At 36.9% G+C, this 10805-nt stretch overlaps 1 protein-coding gene across 1 annotated transcript in view; it reads left to right on the top strand.

The window, feature by feature from the left end:
• Window positions 1-5998: 5998 nt before the first annotated feature.
• LOC124720165 (zinc finger protein 431-like) overlaps window positions 5999-10805 on the top strand; it is a 111257-nt gene continuing 106450 nt past the window's right edge. Inside the window, exons 1-3 of the mRNA XM_047245481.1 lie at window positions 5999-6020; window positions 6377-6465; window positions 8536-8622. Of these exons, the coding sequence (XP_047101437.1) occupies window positions 8554-8622 (69 nt within the window). The 5' untranslated portion in view covers window positions 5999-6020; window positions 6377-6465; window positions 8536-8553. The remainder of the gene's footprint in view (window positions 6021-6376; window positions 6466-8535; window positions 8623-10805) is intronic.

Below are 10805 nucleotides of genomic sequence, written 5' to 3'. Positions count from 1 at the left end.
TTTAATTCCAGTACATTCTGTTGGATGCTGTTTACTATGACCAGAAGACACATTTGAAAGCTAATATTTTTTCATCCTTGCACCCAATGTCAGTTAAAAATGACAAAACATTACTGTTACTCTATAATAAATTTTGGAGTTATGCTTTGTTTAAGTGCACTATAATATAATGGAACATTGAATATCCATGTTGCTGTATTAAAGGCTAGAGTCAAGTTGAAAGTATATTGCCATCAGTAACCTTTGTTACTTCCTTTCTGAATTTCACTGGATAGATGCTCAAATGTATGTCGCCAGTACTATGATCTGAATACATTTTCCAATATTGCATTGATTTTCAACATTTGTAGAATTCAATGAGCTGCAGTAAAACTACAAATCTCCTTCCACTAATTACTCAATTACACATGTTTACACACTATCAGAACCTACCCATGTACCAGAGAGCACGGATACGATGCATTTCCACCGCTTATATTAACCATTTGTGCTCATATCTGCTATCTCAAAAACTTTGACTACGAACAGCTTCTAAAGTAGGAAATTGATATATGCTACTACTGAAATAATTTAACTAAAAACACACATATCATGTTGTAAGAATTGCTGCGTACTCACCTTGTACCCAACCTACAGAATGATACCACTTCATATCTTCTTGTTGTCACACCGGCTAAATAGAGTAATAACAATATTTCTACCCAACTTTCGCAAATTATCACAACATATTTTAAAGAAAATACAGATTGTTTTTCTAACACAAAGAACAAACAAACACCATCCAAACAGGCCTTGAAGGTTCAATAGTACTGACTTGCCGCCGTGTCATCCTCAATCGTTAGGCATCGTCAGATGCAGAAATGGAGGGGCATGTGGTGAATACATCATTCTCCCAGCCATTGTCAATTTCCGTGAGCAGCTTTTGTAAACAAACATAAAATAAAATAACAGGTTTCTAAAGTATAATTTTTTTCATGTAGTGCCAAACATTTTCGGAAAACAATATTTTTAGGTGCCAGATAAATCTGTACACACGCCACTCTTCTGAGATTTCAACAATTTCTTATGTTCATTGATTTAGACATAGTGATTAATTCTTATTTTAGCTTTTGGCACAACTAAATGACAACTGTAGACAGTTCCTGTGTACCTACATCTACATCTATGCTCTATAAGGCAGCCTGCAGTCAATGGCACAGGGTATGTCCAAATACCTGTTATTAGTGTTTCTTCCCATTTCATTCACATGAATCATGGGAAGCATGACTGTTTGAACGACTCTGCATGTGCTGTAATTATTGTAATCTTGCCCTCAGTATACCTATGTGAGCGACGCATAAGGGGTTGTAATATATTCACAGAGTCATCATTCAAAGTCGGTTCATGACACTTTGTTAGTAGCCTTTCTCAGGATATTTTATGTCTATCTTCAAATTGTGCAGTTCAGCTTCTTCAGTATTTCTGTGAAACTCTCACAAAGATCAAACAAACCTGTGACCATTTGTGCTGCTGTTTTCTGTGTACTTTCAATATCTCCTGTTAGTCCTATCTGGTATGGGCCACACACTTAACCAATATGCTAGAACTAATCACATGACTGATTTGCAAGCAATTTCCTTTGTAGACTGATTGCACTTCCCCAGTATTCTACCAATAAACTGTAGTCTACCCTCTGGTTTCCCAATGATTAAGCCATCTCATATCGCTACAAAGTGTTACACCCAGGTATTTTTATGGTTTGCCTATTCTAACCGTGACTCATTAGTATTATAGTCATAGGATATTACGCTTTTTCATGTTGAAGTGCACAGTTTTATGTTTCTGATCATTTAAAACAAGTCGTCAGTTATTATATGCCTTTGAAATCTTATGACGATCTGACTGAAAATTTACACAGCTTCTTTCAGGCAGTACTTCATTATGGATAACTGCATCATCTGCAAAAAGTCTGAAGTTACAGTTAATATTGTCTGCAAGGTCATTAATATACGCTATGAACAGCAAGTTCCTAACGCACTTTCCTGGGGCACATGTGAAGTTATTACCACACGTAACGACGACTCTCCATCCAAATAACATGCTGCACGCTCCCTACCAAAAATTCCTCAATCCAGTTGCTAAATTCAATTAATACCCCATACAAACGTACTTTCGATAACAAGCACAGGTGCAGTACTGAGTCAGATGCTTTTCGAAAATCAATAAATACTGCATCTACCTGACTGCCTTGGTTCAAAGATTTTAGTATGTCATGTGAGAAAAGAATGAGTTGGGTTTCACATGACTGATACTTTTGGAATCGTTGCTGGCTGGCATGGAGGAGGTAATTCTGTTCGAGCCACATCATCCTGTTCGAGCTCAAAATATGTTCTAAGATTCTACAACAAATCGATGTCAAGGATACTGGAGACTGTAATTTTGTGGTTCACTTCTACCACCCTCTTATAGATGGGTGTGTCCTGTGCTTTCTTCCAACTATTAAGCACCATGTTTTGTTTGAGGCATCTGCAACAGATTTTAGTTAGAAGTGGGGCTAACTCAGCTGTAAATTCGGTATAGAGTCTGGCAGGGATTCCATTGGGCCCTCGAGCTTTATTCAAATATAACTATTTCAGTTGTTTATCAGCACCACTGACACTAGTACTTATTCCCTCATCTTTCCAGTGCTATGAAGAGTAAATTGTGGCATTTCTCCTTGGTTTTTCATTGCAATGGAAAATCTGAAAACAAAGTTAAGCATTTCAGAATTTGCTTTGCTACTCTCTGTTTCAGTTCCTGTTTCATTCACTAGGGACTGGACACTAACTTTTGTGCCACTAACAGCCTTTACATACCACCAGAATTGCTTTGGGTTTTGTGAAATACTATTTGACAACAATGCCTGGCAATTCCTGCCCATCAGTACGTGAGGTCTGCCTGGTCTGGGTTCAGCTATGTTTATTCCTTCACAGCTCCACTTCAGAGTCACAGCATCGATATTCGACGTGGGCAGCTGACAGAACACTTGACAATGTTCTGCTACGGCAGCCTCACATATTGATCTCTTGACGGACAAATGCGTTTTATTCAGCAATTCTCTAGCTACAGCCCTATGCTTTGTTTTACATCTATTACGCAGTAGTCTCTGTTTGTTTAACAGTTTCTGTATACTGTATACTGTAGAGAGTGCCTCCTATTAAGTACTGTTCTATTGGGTACATATCTATCCAGTGCATGCTCAGCTATTCTTTTAAACTTGGGCCAGCGTTCCTCTACACACACACACACACACACACACACACACACACACACACATATATATATATATATATATATATATATATATATATATATATAAAATATATATGTGCTTGTTTCAGTTATTCTTTCTACTTTGTTAGTACTCTGTTAAGCTGAATAGTGCATATCACAGAAGGAAACATGATATCCACTATGAACAGCTAAATCTATGTATGGTGAAGAAAGGAGTCCATTTAAGTTGCTGTAAGATTTTTAATGCCCTCCCTTCAAGAATTAAGTGTTTGGTAGATGATGATCTCTTGTTCAAAAAACCTTAAGGCATTTCCCATTGCAAGGATCATTTTATACAATAGAAGAGTCCAGAATGAGATTTTCACTCTGCAGCAGAGTGTGCGCTGATATGAAAGTATCATATCAACGCACACTCCGCTGCAGAGTGAAAATCTCATTCTGGAAACATCCCCCGGGCTGTGGCTAAGCCATGTCTCCGCAATATCCTTTCTTTCAGGAGTGCTAGTTCTGGAAGGTTCGCAGGAGAGCTTCTGTAAAGTTTGGAAGGTAGGAGACGAGGTACTGGCAGAAGTAAAGCTGTGAGTACCGGGCGTGAGTCGTGCTTCGGTAGCTCAGATGGCAGAGCACTTGCCTGCGAAAGGCAAAGGTCCCGAGTTTGAGTCTCAGTTGGGCACACAGTTTTAATCTACCAGGAAGTTTCAATAGGAGAGTCATTGAACTACTATGTTTAACATTTCTTGTGCTGTAAATTGCAAATGTATGCCCAAATTTGTATTTGTAATACCGAATATTTGTATTGCAAATGTATATTTTGTAATATCTATTTCTCTGTAACTCTTATTATTTTGTAATCTTTATCTGTCTCTAAAATGTATTTTTTGTAGTGGGAGTTAAGTTACTGTTTACTGTTTTTATTTTTTAATCTATGTCTATCTCTAAAATGTATTTTTTGTAGTGGGACCTAAGTTACTGTTTATTGTTTTTGTTTTGTTTTGTGTATTACCATAAATTCTGGCCAAAGCTTACAAAATTGACGCATTCCGTGTCGTGTGATAGTGTCACAACATGGATCACTGGAACTCAAAGAGGTCACGTCTGTTTGTTGTTGCCATTAGAAACAATATATTTTCATCATGAGAGAGGTTCCTAACTGTCTGTTCTAGGTAGTTTTCAGAGAAGCCATTTAGTGATGTCTCATAGGGTGTCTTGCCACACCCATCACTAACAAAACTGTAATTTTCCCAATTGACTGTTGAATTACTAAAGTTCCCCCAATGAGTACAGTATGATTTGGAAATTTTCGTTGAAGCAAAACATTCTCACATGCAGCTTCAATTGCCATCATGGTGGCTTTGAGTTATTTGTCTATTGCAACGAATTTCTCGTTAGCCTATTCTTTCGATATACTCTTAAATTTTCCCCAGAAATCTCACTGCCATTATTTTCAGGCTCAGCCATCTATAATTTAAGCAACCTTTATGTCTAAAGTTCTGTATTTTTTGTGATGGTTCTTGTACTTCCAGAAAAAGAACGTTCCCTACAGCTAAGGATCTGTAATAATGCTGCTAACAACAGGTCCTTAAACGTTTTTGGTACTCCAGAATGCGCATCACACACAAGACAATTTTATGAAAGGGAAACCGTATTACAGCGATGGTGCTTTGAAATTCAGTCAAAAGGACGCAGCCAAATGACGCAATTTACTGGTGGGAATGGTAAGTGAAGTCACAAAGTAGAAAGGAGTTGAACCTTATGTCGCAAGATAAATGTTGCTTAATTTTTGTCATGTAACTGAGAACTGTGTCTTTACTCATTTAACTGTGGTGTCATTCCAATATTCCATCATCTGGGGTGTCATATTAGTTGCACATGTGCACTGGGCTTAAATCATAAACGAAGATTTACTACAAACTATTTCACGTACAGCACTATTAACTTAAGAAAACTCTCAGACATGCACTTTTGTTCATGTTGATATGCTCTGAAGTTAGGGATGAGGGATTCTCTGAATGCTGAAGTTGTATAAAGCATTGCTTTATTTAAATTTGTTTAAAATCTGGTTGATGGTTCCTTAAGACAGTATTAAGCTGACAAATCATACAATCCCCATTACACTTCAATCCATGAGAGTCTCTGTTTTCGTTAGTAGTATTATTTTTAAAATTTAATAAGAACAGCATATATTTTTCGCAATATTGTTTTAGTTGAAGCTTTGTTATATAGCCGATTGGGTGAACAATGTTTTCTTTTTTTAATTTGTGCGACCATAGTATCCATAAATACTGTAGAATTATTTGTAGATTTCGAAACCATACTTGCAACTATGAAAAAATTAATAAAAGCACATAGTTTCCCGTACGACTTTCATGAAACAGCGAGGTGGCGCAGTTATAGCACAATGAACTCGCATTCCGGAGGACCACGGTTCAAACCCGAGTCCAGGCTTCCTGATTGGGTTTTCAGTGACTTCCCTAAATCGCTTCACGCAAATGCCAGGACAGTTCTTTTGAAAAGGCACGGCCGACTTCCTTCAGCAACGGGACCGATGACCTCACTGTTTGGTCCCCTCCCCCAAATTAACCAACAAACGACTTTAATTTTTTTCCTAACACATATGCAGCTCTGTTTCCAAGAATGTTAGAACGACCTCCGTGGTAGGTTCCTTCTTCCGCATTGATTGACTTTGACCACAGCAGCAGATGACTGTAGAGTTTAGTGGTTCGTGTCATGCGTTTGTACGGTATTGTGTTGCGTTTTCTGTGTAATATGTAAGTGATTTGATGGTGGAGACAGGAAATCACGGAAAGACACCTATTGAGTGTGGTATTAAGTCAATACTTAATTTTTATTATCATTACAGCTAACTGCCTCGAATGAAGTAGTTTGCTAATGCCTTGTAATGGTGCTATAGTAACTGTTCGTACAATTATTATATTAGTTTAATCTCATTTATTGGGCACATTTGAACGATAAGTTTGTTCCACATTTAATTCTTGTATCATCCTTGGCGCTTCTGGTTATGATTTGAGATAGCCTTAGAATTTCGTAAGTAATTATTTCAGTTTATGTGTATCAGAACCAAACACTTATTTTCAGTGAGCTTGTGTTTCCGCATTCCGAGCAGGTGGTGACTATGGTTTAGACAAACATATTAGCGCACATTACGTACCTGTGCTGTTCGGCAATTACGAAGAATACCAGATCGACGCGTGGGTATGTAATGTGCTTGTTGTTTTCGTTCTGTCCGATACAATTGCTAAATGTTTCCCGTGATTTAGCAAAAGAACCGCCAGATATTTTATGTGTTGTCTGTAATTACCGGAAAAGTGTCTATATGCTGTTCACACACACGCTGCATTCATATTGTTATATTGTGTTGTGCATGCGAAGTTCGGTAACAATATTTGTGAAGGAAGGAATATGGACAGTAAGAGTTCACTGTAATCTAATCTGTAGTTCTCCCGGGTTGTAGCGCAAACAGTTGTACTGCCGATACAGCAGATTCGTTAGCACACGTTAATACAGAGTATCAGGGATTGGTTATGTTGGTATCAAAGAGAATGCTGTAGAGGGAATTCATAGTGTTGCGTTTTCCATGGATTTTCAATGTGCCTATGTGCTCCATAGTTTAGTAAATTGTGTTAACTGCTGTTTGTAGTAATGTGCACGTTTCAATCTATGGAAGGATATGGGAAATGTAATTGACTCTGTAGGGCATAATGGGTTTGTGTAATTGCCATCGACAAAAGCATCCGAAAACCACAGAACATTGTCATGGGTATGCTTATGAGAAAGTAATTTCACTAAGTCTTGTTAGAGGAATTTAATCGGTGTTAAATCTTGACAGTCAAGAATCATTTATTTTTCTATGCAATGTGCAGGCAGCAGTGTGAGTTTTTTAGTGACTGTGTAAAGATTGCAGCATTGCTCTATATTGAGTTGATAACGTTGAATATAGATGACTGTATAAGGAAACAGTTGTTAAAAATACATACTAAACTGACTGAAAAAAAAGAAAGTTCTGTCTGTATGGGTCGATTTTCATGTCCTCCTTTTCTGAATAGTATGAGCAAATATGGGTTTATAGATTGATTGAAAATGCAGCCAGTATGATTGAGAAATAATTTTTTTCTGTTCTTGCATACGTTGCTAAGAACATAATTATAGACCTCTTACATTCCTCTATATATTAAGGAATTTGCAGGATACATTGACAGTCTTCGATATAGCTCGAGACTCATTTTAATCTTTTAGTAATGTGCACGTTTCAATCTATGGAAGGATATGGGAAATGTAATTGACTCTGTAGGGCATAATGGGTTTGTGTAATTGCCATCGACAAAAGCATCCGAAAACCACAGAACATTGTCATGGGTATGCTTATGAGAAAGTAATTTCACTAAGTCTTGTTAGAGGAATTTAATCGGTGTTAAATCTTGACAGTCAAGAATCATTTATTTTTCTATGCAATGTGCAGGCAGCAGTGTGAGTTTTTTAGTGACTGTGTAAAGATTGCAGCATTGCTCTATATTGAGTTGATAACGTTGAATATAGATGACTGTATAAGGAAACAGTTGTTAAAAATACATACTAAACTGACTGAAAAAAAAGAAAGTTCTGTCTGTATGGGTCGATTTTCATGTCCTCCTTTTCTGAATAGTATGAGCAAATATGGGTTTATAGATTGATTGAAAATGCAGCCAGTATGATTGAGAAATAATTTTTTTCTGTTCTTGCATACGTTGCTAAGAACATAATTATAGACCTCTTACATTCCTCTATATATTAAGGAATTTGCAGGATACATTGACAGTCTTCGATATAGCTCGAGACTCATTTTAATCTTTTATTCTTCATGTGTAAAATTGTCTACAGTAAATAGATTTGTCTGGTAAATTCACTTTATCTTAGTTGCTTCACATGACAGTTAGAAATTTATGTGGAAAAAGAAAGATAAGTCAGCTACCATATTCAGAATAAGACCGATTACCACAAGCAAATGCTACTGAGTAACAGCAGTAACTGAAAGTCATTTGTTTCCATTGTGTGGGGGTTTTTGTTTTCTCTCAAATTGAGTTTTGTTTTCCATTACTGACACAGGCTTCAGAGTCCTCATAACCAGCAAGTTGTAAATCAGTTCATTTTGTCAGGTTCTTTGCCCCTCAGCCATTTTTATATTTTTTATATGCATCGACTCATTTGCTGCAGCCAGTAAATACTGCCTGTGCACTATGTCGAATAACAACAATGTAAACATATCATTTTGGCTTTCTTGTTTTTCAGTGGCTTAGGAGGGTAATCATGGACTGCAAGGGAACTAGTTGGGTGAAAAAAGAGAAGAATGAAATACATGCTGAACCAGAATCCTTGGTAAATAGTTTCTTGTATTTTTTACAATTGTTTCATTAATTTCTTTGTGCAGTGTGGTGTGTAAACAAACAGATTACATGTCCTGTTTGTCAGATGAAAAATTTGGTATTGGCTGTTGGTTTTGCTTCTTGACCACACGAAGTTGTGACTGTTGGCTGTGCAACATATTTGCAATGGATTGGTGTCTTGTAGTATATGATGCTGCTCTCTAATATTTAATATGTTTAAAAATTTCTGCAGCTTATTGTTAGTGTGATGTTGGCATCCCAATAGTCCATGGTCACATGTTTGCTGTCTACTAGGAAATTGTCAAATGTTCTTGAGTTGTGACGTTAGCAATCACTTGTTACCAATTAATTTTCTGCTTTGAGACTTAGTTCGGTGTGTTGTTAATGTCTAGATCTCTTCCTTTTTTAGAAAGAGGCATTATTAATGGATATGATAATGTAATATACGAGTGGACTCCACTTGATAGAGTGCAGATGATTTAGCTACTACTGTAGATCAGTTGTATGGTTTGCTGGACGAATTAATCATATGCTATATTTGTGGTCAATTTTTAAGTTCACCAGATTTGCTTTCTCAGACAAGAGGGATTTATTGCGAAGACAATATTTGGCAGTCTATTCGTCATGGTGCCTGATGGAGAAATCTAAAGTCATGACCTACAATATTTCTTTCCTAGTGTATAATTTTTGCTATTGTTCATCTAATTGGTTTTATACCCTCAAAGTTATTGTTAGCAATATTACCGATCTTGATCTGTTTTTGCTTTGTCAGTAGGTATTCAGAATCTATTAAATATAGGGAAATGGTAGGGGACCAAGAGTAGTTGTTGAAATCCTTTGAGGAGCTTAAATACTATTAAATGAAAGAGCAGTTGGTAGTGTAATGTACAACCCTAAAAAGGAAATGGTGGTAATGCTGATACTAAAAGGAAAAAATGGAGTGTTACAGTTTTAACTGCAGAATGTTGGAATGTTTGCAGTACTCTTTAACCAGTAGATCTTCACATTACCACTCTAAATATTTAGTATCAAATAAATTACTTAAATGTTAATATAATTACAGAGTTAAACTGTGCGTGCTCAAGTACGACACGTCTGTAACATACAACATATGCTTACAGGTTTGGTGATCATAAAAGAAGTAATTATAGCAGAATGTCACTGTCAGGTTCAGGCAAATTAAAACATGCTGAAGTTACTGTTAGAGCTCACTCCTTGATTCAGGTTTTCTGAGATTAGCAGGTTTTTCAATTTCCCAGTGCGTGGCCATCAACATTTTATGGAAAATTCACTCATAGAGCTTGTTTTGAAAATATATCCTTCATTTCATTCTTCATCAAAGCGCTGTAATTTGTTTTATGTAGTTAGATCAAAACTCTCCTGTGACACTTTAAAGATGTCATTTGCTCTGAATCGTTCATCTTGAGAGTTTCTCCGGGTCGACAGAAGCGTCCGATCCCACGCGTAGGCTTTGACTCGTGACGGTGCGGAGATTGGTTTGAGTGTGGCTGTCTCCGGTTCTGTTTTATCTTATTTTATTTACTTTTCTGATCTGTTCGTTCTGTCTCGTGTGATTTTTTTTTTTTTTTTTTTTTTTTTTTTTTTTTTTTTTTTTTTTTTTAAATTTAAAAACACTTATTACTTATTTTAATTATCTGTTTCCTCGAATTTCTGTTTTAGTTTATTATATTTATTTTTCTGATCTGTTCGTTCTATCCCGTGAGATTTTTTTTTTAAAGACAAAAAACACTAATCAGCTACTGAAGCATCTTTATCTTCTATGGGTTGCAGGGGTTACGACCCCTGGGGAGGTGGGTGGGTATTCACGCATGGCTGTCTTCACTTACACGTTGTAGCTACGCAAGGCGTCTAAATTTGTTTATATTTAGTTTGCCCCCCACCCAAAACACCCCATTTCCCGCGCGTGTCCCGTTAGTGTCATTAGTCTTCTTGTGGAAAGTGTGTGTGTTTGTTTTTGTTTCCGCCATATTTGTGACGTCATGGGTCAAAGCAGACGGGTGGGATCGGACGCTTCCGTATTTCCGTTTCTCCAGAAGCAGTGAAAACACAAATGTACACTCGTGCTAGACAATGTCATGTTATAAAAGTAGCCTTGTCAGGTTTTTGTTAGTGTCAGCTGCCAAAGTCTGCATCAAGTAGGACCTTCCTCCCCCC

The sequence above is a fragment of the Schistocerca piceifrons genome, chromosome 11 (genome assembly GCF_021461385.2).
Source record: "Schistocerca piceifrons isolate TAMUIC-IGC-003096 chromosome 11, iqSchPice1.1, whole genome shotgun sequence".
Taxonomy (NCBI): domain Eukaryota; kingdom Metazoa; phylum Arthropoda; class Insecta; order Orthoptera; family Acrididae; genus Schistocerca; species Schistocerca piceifrons.
This window is presented reverse-complemented; position numbering and strand designations above follow the sequence as displayed.